At 40.8% G+C, this 14,667-nt stretch overlaps 1 protein-coding gene across 1 annotated transcript in view; it reads right to left on the bottom strand.

Moving 5' to 3' along the window:
* Positions 1–14,667, bottom strand: part of LOC132397545 (low-affinity Na(+)/H(+) antiporter NhaS1-like) — a 122,289-nt gene that overhangs the window by 97,523 nt on the left and 10,099 nt on the right. The window contains exons 4-5 of the mRNA XM_059976371.1: positions 13,156–13,321; positions 909–1,025 (exon numbers count right to left, since the gene is read on the bottom strand). Of these exons, the coding sequence (XP_059832354.1) occupies positions 909–1,025; positions 13,156–13,321 (283 nt within the window). The remainder of the gene's footprint in view (positions 1–908; positions 1,026–13,155; positions 13,322–14,667) is intronic.

Genomic DNA, 14,667 nt, shown 5'->3' on the forward strand with positions numbered 1-14,667 from the left:
TAAGCAACAACTGAAAATCAATAATGTGTATGAAGTGAAATCTACAACACTTGATGAAAGAAAAAAACTAAGGGGGTCAGTGTTCCTGTTCAGGGGAGTTATGTTCATTTTTTGTTTCATGACTACCTGGAGAAACCAAGTTTCAGAGTCATATAGGGAAACGTGCTTTGATAATAAATGAATCTTTGAGCATTTGAAACAAATTCAGCATTCAAAATATCTAGCATTATTCTTTGAATACAATACTGCTCGACAATTCTGGAAACTGAATCACTAATGAAGCTCTAAATTCACCATCAGGACCATTATTCTTCCATTCCCCACCAACCCCACTCTAAATACTAGTTTATTACTTGCAACAGGCACTATGGGAGAAAGTACAGAAACTGGACTGCAGGGAAATGGAAATTAGACTGTTTTTCAAAAGAATCACAGAAGTTCTTGGTCCACAAGATTTCACATTCCATACTGAATCATTTAATTTTATGCAAGATTTTTGCCTTTAAAATGTAAATATGTTGTTATCAAGGAAGGGTCACTTGGAAATTACCCAAATTTGGCACAATATGAAGGGGTTAGAATATTGAGAAACAATATTTTTAAATCAATTTCGGCATACCATGCTGATCTGCTCCAATAGGTAAGCGTGTTAAACACAGAGTAGCAGGTGGCAAAAATTGAATATTAATTTCAAAGAGGTCTATATTTCCATATTCTGTAATTGTTTGACAAGCTCATTCACCACTTCCTAAGACTGCTCCTTTACAAAATGTTGCAGACAAGTCCTCAACTGATACACATCCAACTACAACATACAAAAGAGTAAAATTAAAGCTGAATTACAGACATAAGCTGACTCCTCTGGTAAAATTAACACACAAGACATTTGTTTTAAAAATAATTTTTACCTTCAACATCATGTGGTTTAAGAGCAAGTTCTCGAAAGACTTCAAACATGACAATAGCAGTCCCATCATTCAGCAATGATTCCCCTTCAATCAATAGAGTAAGCGCTTTGGATGCACCTATATTGAATGTAAATTACCAAATTTTCAGTATAGAATGTATCAGTACATTTTAAAATCCACTTTAATATAGGATGTGGCTTTCTTTTCCAAAACATCGGAGGTGTGCTCCTCCTTCAAAGAACGGGGTTTCCCTTCCTCCACCATTGATACTGCCCTCCCCCCGTATCTCCTCCATTTTCTAAACATCTTCACTCACCCCATCTTCCTGTCAAATTCACGGTGAGAGCTCCACTTGTCTTTACCCACCACCCAATGAACCTCCGCATCATTCTCTGCAACTTCTGCCATCTGCAAAGAGATCCTAATACCAAATACATCTTAACCTTCACCCAACCTGCTTTCCACAGGGAAAGGGGGGCATTTCTCTTGCCCTTTAATAGGGAGAGAAAGAACCAGTGGTATGTCAAATTGTCAAGCAAAGGATCAGTTTTTGTTATACTGCAGATCATGGTCTTTCTTGGGGTTTTGCTATTGTTTCCTTAGTGGGTGATGGGTGGACATTTTTACCGTCATTCACTCCTTGGGGCACTCTTCTGATTTCGTAGAGGACTGTGAAAAACAATTTCAGGATGTATATTTCATATATTCTTCTGATATTAAATGTAACTACTGAATCACTCTATCTGTGATTTCCTTGTCCATTCATCTCCCTCCCAGCAGTTACCCCTGCAAGCAGCCAACCTGACCATTCACCTCTTCCCTCACCCCCATTCAAGGCCCCAAACACTGCTTCCAGGTGAGGCAGCACTTCGTCTACAAATCTGCCAAGTTTGTTTACTGTGTCCAGTGCTCCCGATGTGGCCTTCTCTACATTAGTGAGACCATCATAAATTGGATGACCGCTTTGAGAGCATCTCTGCTCCATCTGCCAAAAGTGGAACTTCAGAGTGACTAAATATTTTAATTCCAATTCCCATTCTGACATGTCAGTCCATGGCCTCCTCTTGTGCAATGATGAGGTGGAGGAGCAACAGCTTACATATATTAGACCATAAGGCATAGGAGCAGAATTAAGCCATTTGGCCCATCAAGTCTGCTTCGCCATTCAATCATGGCTGATCCTTTTTTGTTCCTCCTCCTCAACCCCATTTCCCGGCCTTCTCCCCATAACCTTTGATGCCATATCCAATCAAAAATCTGTCAATCTCTGTCTTAAATACACCCAACGACCTGGCCTCCACAGCTGCATGTGGCCACAAATTCACCACCCTCTGGCAAAAGACATTTGTCCACATCTTTGTTTTGAATGGAGGCCCATCTATCCTGAGGCTATGTCCTCTTGTCCTAGACTGTCCCACCATGGGAAATATCTTTTCCATGTCTAATCTGTCTAGGCCTTTCAACATTCGAAATTCCATCTGTGTAGCCTCCAAGCTGATGGTATGGATATCAATTTTTCCTTCTGGTGAAAAAAATGTCTCCCTCCCCCCTCCCTTCTCCTATTCCCCATTCTGGCCTCTTACCTCTTCTTATTGACTTATCACTTCCCCATGGGTGCCCTCCTCCTTCCCTTTCTCCTATGGTCCACTCTCCTCGCCCATCAGATTCCTTCCTCTCCAGCTCTTTACCTCTCCTACACACCAGTGTCATCTATCACCTTTTAACTATCTTCCCTCTCTTCTGCCCACCTTTTTATTCTGATGTCTTGCCCCTTCTTTTCAAGTCCTGAAGGAGGATCTTGGCCCAAAACCTTAGATAATATTGGTGGGCTGGGGGGCGACAGAGGAATAGAGATGAGGTTCCTGGATGGTATGCTGCCTCCCAGGTGCCAGAATCAGGGAGGTCTTTGTTCAGCACGGACTAGGAGGGCCAAGATGGCCTGTTTCCATGCTGTAATTGTTATATGGTTATATGGTCTTGGATCTGATCCATAGCATTCTCAAGGGTGAGGATGAGCAGCCAGAAGTCTTGGAGCATATTGGCACCAATGACATAGGTAAACAAGATAAAGAGGTCCTGAAGAAAGATGTTAGGAAGCTAGTTAGAAAGCTCAGTAACAGACTTCCAGGGTTGTAATCTCTGAATTGCTGCCTGTGCCAGATGCCAGTGAGGGTAAGAATAGGATGATTTGGCAGGTGAATGCATAGCTGAGGAACAGGAGGCAGGGATTTAGATTTATGGATCATTGGGATCTCTTCTAGGGAAGGTGCAACCTGTACAGAAGGAACACGTTACACCTGATCAAGAGGGTTCCAATATCCTTACGGGCAGGTTAGCTAGAGTTGTTCGGGAGGTTTAAACTATTTTGGCACGGGATGGGAACCAGAATGATATTGCTGAAGATGAGGTAGCTGGTTTACAAACAAAGGCAATGTGTAGTGAAGAGAGGTTGTTGATAGGGGAAAATTGTAGTCAACAGGACTGTAGAATACAGGACTGAAGGCATTATATTTGAATGCATGAAGTGTACCAAATAAGGTTGATGAACTTGTAGCACAGTTACAGATTGGCAAGTATGATGTTGTAGGTGTCAGTGGATCATCGCTGAAGGATTATAGTTCTGACCTTAATATCCAAGGATACACATTGTATTGAAAGGACAAGCAGGTAAGTAGAGTGGGTGGGATGGCTCTATTAGTAAAAAAAAAATTACATTAGAAAGAGGTGACATAGGATCGGAAGATGTACAGTCCTTGGGAGTAGAGTTAAGAAACTGCAAAGGTAAAAAGACCCTGATGGAATTAAATACAGGCCCCAAATCAGTAGACAGCGTAGGAACTACAAATTACAACTGGAATAGAAAAGGCATGCAAAAAGAGCAATGTTGCGATAATCGGGGGGATTTCAATGTACATCCAGATTGGGAAAATCAGGTTGATGCTGGATCCCAAGAGAGGGAATTTGTAGAATGCCTAAAAGATGGTTTTCTAGAGCAGCTTGTGGTTGAGCCCACTAGGGGAATGGCTACTCTGGATTGGGTGTTATATAAAGGCCCAGGTTTGATTAGGGAGCTCAAAGTAAAAGAACCCCTAGGAGGCAGTGTCATAATATGACATAATTCACCCTGCAGCTTGAGAAGGAGAAGCAAAAAAATCAGAAGTACCAGTAGTACAGTGCAGTAAAGGGAATTACAGAGGCATGAGAGAGGACTTGGCCAGAATTGATTCGAAAAGAACACTGGCAGGAATGATAGCAGAGCAGCAATGGCTGGAATTTCAGGAAGCAATTCAGAAGACAGAATATATACATCCCAAACAGAAAGAAGTATTCTAAAGGAAGTATGACACAACCATGGCTAACAAGGGAAGTCAAAACCAACATAAAAGCTAAAGATGGGGCATATAATAGAGCAAAGCTTAGTGGGAATTTGGAGGATTGGGAAGCTTTAAAAAAAAGCAACAGAATGCAACTAAAAAGTCATTAAGGTAAAGATGGAATACAAAAGTAAGCTAGCCAATACTATTAAAGAGGACACCAAAAGTTTCTTCAGATACATAAAGTGTAAAAGAGAGATTAATGTGGATATTGGACTGCTGGAGAGGTAGTAATAAGGGACTACAAAATGGTGGTAAACTGAATAAGTATTTTGAATCAGTCTTCACTGTGGAAGACAGTAACAGTATGGTGGAAGTTCCAGGTGTCAGAAAATGTGTGAAGTTACCATAACTAGATAGAAGGTACTTGGGAAACTGAAAAATCTGAAGGTAGATAAGTCACATGGACCAGATAGTGTACACCCTAAGGTTCTGAAAGAGTTGGCTGAAGAGATTGTGGAGGCATTAGTAATAATCTTTCTAGAATTACTAGATTCTGAAATGGCTCCAGAAGACTGGAAAACTGTAAATGTCACTCCATTCTTCAAAAAGGGGAGAGCAGAAAGTAAATTATATGCCAGTTAGTCTGACCTCAGTGGTTGGGAAAATGTTGGAATCAATCATTAAGGATAAAACCTCAAGGTACTTAGAGGCACATGACAAAATAGGCCACAGGGGTCTGTGCTGGGACTGATTCTTTTACATTATATGATTTGGATGATGAAATTGATAGCTTTATTGCAAAGTTTGAAAACGATATGAAGATAGGTGGAGGGAGGTAGTTTTGAGGAAGTAGAGAGGCTACAGAAAGACTTGGATTGGGAGAATGGGCAAAGTGTCAGGAAGTTGCATGGCCATGCACTTTGGTAGAAGAAATGAAGGGGTTGACTATTTTCTAAATGGAGAGAAAATACAAAAATCTGAGGCACAAAGGGACTTGGGAGTCCTTGAGCAGGACTCCCTAAAGACCCTCTGAGATATTGACAATGAAGAATTTAAAGTTGCTGACCCTCTCTATCTCTGATCCTCCAATGAATACTGGCTCATGGATCCCTGGTTTCCCTCTCCTGAAGTCTACAATCAGTTCCTTGTTGACATTGAGTGAGAGGTTGTTGTTCAGACACCACTCCACCAAATTTTCAATCTCCCTCAATCTGATTTATCGCCACAGTTGATATGGCCCACAACAGTGGTGCCATCATCAATTGACAAAGAGCATCCTGATGTATGCATCTTTGCTGTCCAGATATTCCAGGGTTGTGTGAAGAGTCAATCAGATGGCATCTGCTGTGGATTTGTTGGACTGATAGGCAAGCTGCAGCAGATACAAGTCATAACTCAAACAGGAGCCTCTCAAAACACTTCATCACTGTGGATGCGAGAGCCACTGGGTGATAGTCATTGAGGCAGGTTACCATGTTCTTCTCAGGCACCAGTATGATTGAAGCCTGCTTGAAGCAGGTAGGTACCACACATGGCTGAAGTGAGAGTTTGAAGATATTCGTGAGTACACCAGCTACTGGCACAGGTCTTTGATACTCAGCCATGTACTCTATCCAGACCAGATGCTTTCCTAGGATTCACCTTCCTGAAGGCACCCCACACATCACCTTCAGGTAGTGAGATCCTGAAATCTCCTCAAATTCTTAATGAAGCATCATGCCTTCTTTGTAATTGCACCAATATGTTGGGTCCAGGATAGATCCTCAAATGTTGACACCCAAAAACTTGAAATTGATCACTCTTTCCACTTCTGATCTCTCTAAGAGGACTGGTTTGTGTTCCCTTGTCTTACCCTTTCTGAAGTCCACAATCAGTTTTTTGGTCTTACTGATACTGACTGCAAGGTTGTTGCTGCAACACCACTCAACTAACTGATTTATCTCTCTCTCCTGTATGCCTTCTTGTCACCATCTGAAATTCTGCCAGCAATAGTTGTGTTGTCAGAAAATTTATAGATGACATTTGAACTGTCCCTAGCCACACACTCATAAGTGTAGAGAAAGTAGAGCAGTGAGCTAAGCACACATCATTGAGGTTGATTGTCAGTGAAGTGGAGATGCTTTTTCTGATCCGCACATGTCTTCCAGTGAGGAAGTAAAGGATCCAGTTGCAGAAGGAAATACAAAGGCCCAGGTTTTGGAGCTTTTCAATCAGAACCATCAGATTGATTGTGTTCAATGATGAGCTGTAGTCAATAGACAACATCTTGATATAAACATTGGTATTGTCCAGGTGATACAAATCCACATTAAGAGCCAATGAGATCGCTCCACTGTAGACCTATTATGGTGATAGGCAAGTTTCAGTAGGTCCAGATCTTTACTGAGAGAGGAGTTGATTCTAGCCATAACCAATCTCTCAAAGCACTATCATCGTAGATGAGAGTGCTACTAGATGACAGTTGTTAAGGCAGCTCATTCTACTCTTCTTGGGTACTGGTATGATTGTTGCCTTTTTGAAGAAGGTGGGAACTTCTGACTGTAGAGATTAAAAACATCTTTGAACACACCCATCAGTTGGTTGGCACCCTACCAGATATTCCATTGAGGCCTGTTGCCTTGCGAGGGTTCACCCTCTTGAAAGAGGATCTGACATTGGCCTCTGAGATAGAGATCACAAGGCCATCTGATTCTGCAGGGATCCTTACAGCTGTAGCTTTATTCTCCCTTTCAAAATATTCATAAAAAGCATTAAGCTCATCCGGGAGTGAAGCATCACAGCCATTCATGATGTTAGGTTTCAATTTGTAGGATACAATGGCCTGAAAACCCTGCCTGAGTTGATGTGCATCCAATTTGACCACTAACCTCATTCGGAATAGTTCCTTTGCTCGAGATAGCCCTTTGTATGTTGTACCTGGTCTTCTTGTATAGTCCTAGGTCACCAGACTGAAAGCCACAGATCGAGCACTCAGCAGACTATGAACCTTCAGGATCATTCACAGTTTTTGATTTGGATATGTACAGTGTGTACCCATAAGCACACACTCATTCACTCAGATTTTAATGAAGTGACAATGGGATACTATGGGATACTGATTCAGATTTGAAGATGAATCCCTGAATACAGTCCAGTCCATTGACTCAAAGCAATCCTGTAAGCACACCTGTGCCTCCCTTGTCCATACCTTCTTGGGCCTCACCGCCTGTGCTGCAGTTTTCAGTCTCTGCCTACACTTAGAGCAGAAGTACAGCCAGGTGATCAGACTTTCCAAAGTGTGGCAGCGGGATGGCACAGTAAGCGCTCTTGATGGAAGAATAAGAATTATCCAGCACATTGGCTCCTCTGGTTCCACAAGTGATATGGGAGGAATGCTGGCTGATCTGCTGAGCACCTTCACCCCATTGTGAGTATTTTGGTAATAATTAGAGTGGAGTGTTGCACCCTGGGAGGTCAAATGCAAAGAGACAATACACTTTAAGATAAAGCCCTTAACAGTATTAATGAACAGGGGGATCTTGAGGTCCAAATTCATAGCCCCCTGAAAGTGGTTATGCAGTTTGGAAGGGTGGTTAAGTTGGCATAAGTCACGCTTGCCTTTATTAGCTGAGGCATTGAGTTCAAAAGTCAGAAAGTTATGTTACAGCTCTAGTTAGGCCACAAGTGGAATATTACACACAGTTCTGGTCACCTCAATATTAGAAGGATGTCGAGGCTTTGGACAGGGCGTAGAAGAGGTTTACCAGGATGCTGCCTGGGTTAGAGTCATATGATATAACGAGAGGTTAGACAAATTTAGGTTGTTTTCTCTGGAGTGGCAGAGGCTGAGGGTAAATCTTACAGAGGTTTATAAGATTATGAGATTTATAAATAGAGAAGATAGACAGTATTTTTTTCTCCACTGTTCAAGTGTCTAACTAGAGAACATGCATTTAAGATGAGAGGGGGTAGGTGATGTTAAAGGAGATGTTAGAGGCAAGTTATTTTTTTAAAGTAAAGAGAGTGGTGGATGCCTGGAATGTGCTTCCTCGGCCTGGTAGTAGAGGGAGATACATTAGGGACTCTTAGATTGGTGCATGAATGAGGAAAACGGAGGGATATGGACATTGTGTAGGCATAAGGGATTAGATTAGGTGCCCATTTGATTACTAATTAATCTGGTCCAGCACACCACTGTGGTTTGAAAGACGTGTTTCTGTACTGTTCTATTTATTTTTTTACATTCTGTGTTTTATGGTCTACTCATTTGTTCCTTGGCGTCTATACCTGTTATCCACCTACTTTTCTTAAAATCTTTCAAAAACCATGGTTCCCTCAACCTGTTGGCCTTGCGTTTTACAGACAGACATACTTTATTGATCCTGAGTGAAATTGGGTTTTGTTACAGTCGCACCAACCAAGAATAGTGAAGAAATATAGCAATGTAAAACCATAAATAATTAAATAATAATAAGTAAATTATGCCACGTGGAAATTAGTCCAGGACCAGCCTATTGGCTCAGGGTGTCTGACACTCCGAGGGAGGAGTTGTAAAGTTTGATGGCCACAGGCAGGAATGACTTCCTATGACACTCAGTGTTGCATCTCGGTGGAATGAGTCTCTGGCTGAATGTACTGCTGTGCCTCACCAGTACATTATGGAGTGGATGGGAGACATTGTCCAAGGTGGCATGCAACTTGGACAGCATCCTCTTTTCAGACACCACCATCAGAGAGTCCAGTTCCACCCCCACAACATCAGTGGCCTTACAAATGAGTTTATTGATTCTGTTAGTGTCTGCTACCCTCAGCCTGCTGCCCCAGCACACAACAGCAAACATGATAGCACTGGCCACAACCGACTCGTAGAACATCCTCAGCATTGTCCGGCATATGTTGAAGGACCTCAGTCCTATTCTGACACATTCAAACATTCAAACTCTGTACTCTCAAAATGTCATGTTTAAAGGCCCCCCAATATCCAAGCACACTTTTTGTTAGAATACAACCTGTCCCAATCCACACTTGCCATATCCTTTCTGATGCTATCAACATTGATAGCAACCATCCACCCATTGCCTTTCAGCTCCTGCTTCGCCCCTCCCCCCTCACCTCTTTATGTTAGAAATCTCACTTCTACACTCTCAGTCTTGATACAGGGTCTCAAATCAAAACATCAACTATCCCCCTGCAATTAAATTTTTAATGGAAATTAATGAGAGTACTCTAGTTTACTAAGACTTCCAGCAAAATATTAGGGTACATGGGATCCAGGGAAAATTGGATTCAAAGGTGATTTCACAATAGGGGACAAAGGAGGATGGTAAAGAGTTGTCCTGGCAAATGGAATTGGTTTACTACTGTCACCTGTACAGAGGTACAGTGAAAATAGTGTCTTGCATACTGTTCATATAGATCAAATCATTACACCATGCATTTGAGGTAATAAAACAATATTGAGTCATCCAAGATGGCACTGGTGAATCATGGCGACATGTTGCAGGCTACTTACAAACATTCTAAATATACTTCTGCATTACTCTCACTGCAATCTACAGTCTATAATTTCCTTTAAGTTTCATATTTTTGAACCACCTTAATTCCCCATCATTAAGCACATCTACTCAGAGTGCTGTTGCAGGAAAGCAGCATGCATTATCGAGTACCCCCATCATCCAGGCCATACTCTTTTCTTACTGTAGAAGCCTCAGGACCCACACCACCGGTTTCAGGAGCAGTTATTATCCCTACCCATCAGGTTCTTGAACCAGAGGGGAGGATAACTTCACACACCCCATCAACCAACTGTTCCCACTGAACTGGACTCACTTTCGATGACTCTTCATCTCATGTTCTTGATATTTTTCCTCCTTGCATTTTAACAGTTTACCGTTTTTGGCTTGCACGTTGGTTGTTGTCCACCCTGTTGAGCATGGTGTTTCATTTATTCTATTGTGTTTCTTGTAATTACTGTGATTGCTCGAAAGAAACTGAATCTCAGGGCAGTATATGATGACATACATGTACTTGGATAATAAATTAACTTTAAACAATAATAGAATACAGGATAAAGTGCAACAGGTACAGAAAAAGTGCAGTGCATGTAGACAATAAAGCACAAGGTCAATACAAGGTAGATTGTGAAGGTAATAGTTTATCTTATCATGCTAAGAACCATTCATTAACATTGGGGTAGAAGCTATTCTTGAGCCTGGTGTACATAGTATCAGGTTTTTGTATCTTCTGCCCATTTGAAGACAGGAGAAGAATATCCAGGGTGTGGATAATAAAAGTATACAGGGAGTAAAGTAGGGTGAGGACGCAACCTTGTGGCACATCAGTATTGAGAATGACAGTGGAGAAGGTGTTGCTGCTGATCCTTATTGATTGCAGATGGCCTGTGACTACTTGCATTCCTCAAGAATTGGTGCTGGGACCCTTGCTGATTTAGATGTGGATGTAGGAAACAATCAGTAAGGCCATGGATAACAACTAAATTGGTGGAATCATTAACAGTGCATCTTGGGATATAGGGTGACATTTGTGTGTTGGTGAAATTTATGGAGAAATTGCAGACAAATTTTATTCTGATAAATATGAAATGATGATTTTTGGGAGTACTAGTGAGACTAGATCATAAATATGAATGGTTACATTCTAGGAACACTAAGGAACTTACTGTGCAAGTTCAAAGATCCTGGATGGTGACAACGTAGGTAGATAATGTGATCGGCATACGAGATACTGGCCTTCATTAGTAGGACATTGAATACAAGAGCATGGAGGTTTGTTCCAACTTTAGACAACATTGGTCAGACCTCAGCTGGCATTCTGCGTGCATTCTGGTCATCACACTATAGGAAAAATGTGTTGATGATGGAGAGGGTGCTGAGGACATTCATCAGGATGTTGCCTTGATGGGACAGTTCACTAATGAGGAGAGACTGAAGGGACTAAATCTGTTATTCCTGGAGCAGAAGTTAAGAGGAGATATGATTGCAGAATGCAAAATTAGACAGGGAAAAGTGCAGGAATCTTTTTGCATTAACAGAGGTGAATAAAGATAGATGAACTAGATTTAGGGCAAGGGATAAAAGATCTTTGGGGAACAGAGGGAACCTTGTTCACCCCAAGAGTTTAGAATCTACACAGCACTGCCAGAGAATAATGAAAGCAGAGGCAATAAACAAGTACTGGACGATGGGATTAATATGGATGGACGCCATTAACCAGAATGGACACGGAGGGCCAAATGGCAGACGGTAGTTTAATGACCTTTTATTATGTGCACACCTCTGCAGATTCACTCCAACTATCATCTATTTCTATAATCTCTACCCACAAAACTTAATTGCATTGCCAGTTTCATACCATCCTGTGAATAGAAAGTTCTTTTACATTGCTTCCAGTGGCTTGTCCGTCCATTCTGAACATTCAACACATCTGAGAAGATGTTGACATTGTTGTTCAAAACATCACTTGCCACTCCCCTGATTTAAACTGCAAAACCAAATCTCCTGCCATAATGGATTCAACAGTGGCTAGATGGGAGATGCCAGAGAGTAGTGGTGGAGAATTGTTTATCAGGATGGAGGCCGGTGACTAGCGGGGTGCCTCAGGGATCTGTTTTGGGCCCAATGTTGTTTGTAATATACATAAATGATCTGGATGATGGGGTGGTAAATTGGATTAGTAAGTATGCCGATGATACTAAGGTAGGAGGTGTTGTGGATAATGAGGTGGATTTTCAAAGCTTGCAGGGAGATTTATGGCGGTTAGAAGAATGGGCTGAACGTTGGCAGATGGAGTTTAATGCTGAGAAGTGTGAGGTTCTACATTTTGGCAGGAATAATTGAAATAGAACATACAGAGTAAATGGTAGGGCATTGAGGAATGCAGAGGAACAGAGAGATCTAGGAATAACTGTGCATAGTTCCCTGAAAGTGGAGTCTCATGTAGATAGGGTGGTGAAGAGGGCTTTTGGAACGCTGGCCTTTATAAATCAAAGCATTGAGTACAGAAGTTGGGATGTAATGCTAAAGTTGTACAAGGCATTGGTAAGGCCAAATTTGGAATATTGTGTGCAGTTCTGGTCACCGAATTATAGGAAAGATATCAATAAATTAGAGAGAGTGCAGAGACGATTTACTAGGATGTTACCTGGGTTTCAGCAATTAAGTTACAGAGAAAGGTTGAACAAGTTAGGTCTCTTTTCATTGGAGTGTAGAAGGTTGAGGGGGGATTTGATCGAGGTATTTAAAATTTTGAGAGGGATAGATAGAGTTGACGTGAACAGGCTGTTTCCATTGAGAGAAGGGGAGATACAAACTAGAGGACATGATTTGAGAGTTAGGGAGCAGAAGTTTAAGGGAAACACGAGGGGGTATTTCTTGACTCAAAGAGTGATAGCTGTGTGGAATGAGCTTCCTGTAGAAGTAGTAGAGGCCAGTTCAGCTGTGTCATTTAAGGTAAAATTGGATAGGTATATGGACAGGAAAGGAGTGGAGGGTTATGGGCTGAGTGCGGGTAGGTGGGACTAGGTGAGATTAAGGGTTCAGCACGGACTAGGAGGGCCAAGATGGCCTGTTTCCGTGCTGTGATTGTTATATGGTTATATGGTTAAGAAGGTAATTTTATAGATGAGTAAAGGACAATGGAAAAACAGGAAACTGTTTGATATCCCATTTAAAGGGTTCTCATAGCTACAAAGCAATCACTTTCTTTCATACTGTACGAGTCTGTAATCACTACTCCCCTTTGGAAAAGCCCTCTCATGCAAGTGTAATCTTCATTTTTAAATACCCTGCATTTTGCAGCTATGCATTGTTGCAATGGGATAATAAAATTCAGCAGCAGCCTGTATTCCAGCAATTTTACCAGAAACTAAAAATAAAGTAGTAAGTAGTTCTTATCTCAAACAGATTCAAAACTAATGAAATTCTTAACCATACCTAGGTTTCTAAGCAGAGCGACAGTTGTAATTGGGTCAGTGCAGGCAAGAATTGACCCAAACATCACGCCAACATACCAATCCCAGTTGAATGAGTAAACCTTGACAGCCAAAACAGCAATCATTGCAGCGCTCAGGACCAAACCGGGACCAGCCAAAAGCACCACCTGTCAGAAATTCAGCCAGTAGGAGATTAAACATTAGAGACTATTTTGAAACACATTTTCGATCTCAAAATATTGCAACTCTTTATTTTAAATTAAATACAGTGAAATCCAATTTATTCCGGTACCAGTACATTTTGGCCCAATTAAGCACCTGTCTCAATTAACTGAAGTTTCAAAGAAATTTAAAAAGGTATTAAAAAAGACAAATTACCATTTAACTTAGTAACAAATTACGTATTTAAATGAAATACAGAACAAATTGGAACATTATCAATACTATGACAGTCCTATAAATCTGTGTATTAGTTCCTAATTGTTGTCGATGGAGGAATTCATCCAGGGTACACTGACATGCTCTTTTGATTGATTGTAAATGAACAAAATCTGTGCAGCCACCTAGAATAGACAATGGATTGTCTCCATACAATGCTGTTGACAATTGCATTCTCCAAATCTTTATTTTATTTAAACATTCAGGATGATTGCCATTATCTTCAAATTCCATGTGGTTCTTATAACTTGAAGTAGTGAAATCACTCATGGTTATTCCTGGCATCTCCAAGCTTGAATGCTTGAAAAACAGTCAGCAAAACAGTTCTGAATTGTCTTGCTGCTTATTTCTCACCAGTTATCAGTGGCAAAAACCATTCTTTTTTTAAAAAAAACACACAAACACACACATCTGATGCTATTTAAAATCTGTTCAATCTAAGCATGGTGTAGTATCTAAAATCCACACATAAGTTCACGCGACTGAGAGTAGGTAGAAACTGTTTAGCAACAGTCTCCTGTCACAATTAAGTTGCATAGTGTCCCAAATAAATGAAGGGAATCCTGGTTAATTTCTCGATTGACAGTTTAGATAATGAAGATCACCAAGCCCTAAAATTCCTCCATTGATTCTTACTCCAATTAACCATCCTCTTTACTGAATCAGATAATGGAGAACATCTCCTTCCCTGATAAACCAGGAACTTAGCAAGATAACTGATATAAATACATTTCAAATTCGTAACTTCTTAATTTATTTACACTATTACAATCACAGTCTAGAGTAAATATAATCCTTCATTAACACGACTCTATACTTCTTACTTAGCAAATTTCTTGTCTATGTAATCGAACAGCTTCTTCAGCTGTATGTATATAATACGAGCTTGAGTTAGAGGACACCAGTATTGCAAGAAGTGAATACTTCAGTGAGTGGAATGCCAGTCAAATTGCATTGATCTAGGAATCAATGGCACTCAATGAACATTTTCATCAATTTTAATTGTCATATACCCAGGGGCAAAAATAATAGGCACATAATAGATAATGTTGCAGAAATAGAATACTACAATTAG

The sequence above is a fragment of the Hypanus sabinus genome, chromosome 7 (assembly GCF_030144855.1).
Source record: "Hypanus sabinus isolate sHypSab1 chromosome 7, sHypSab1.hap1, whole genome shotgun sequence".
Classification (NCBI taxonomy): domain Eukaryota; kingdom Metazoa; phylum Chordata; class Chondrichthyes; order Myliobatiformes; family Dasyatidae; genus Hypanus; species Hypanus sabinus.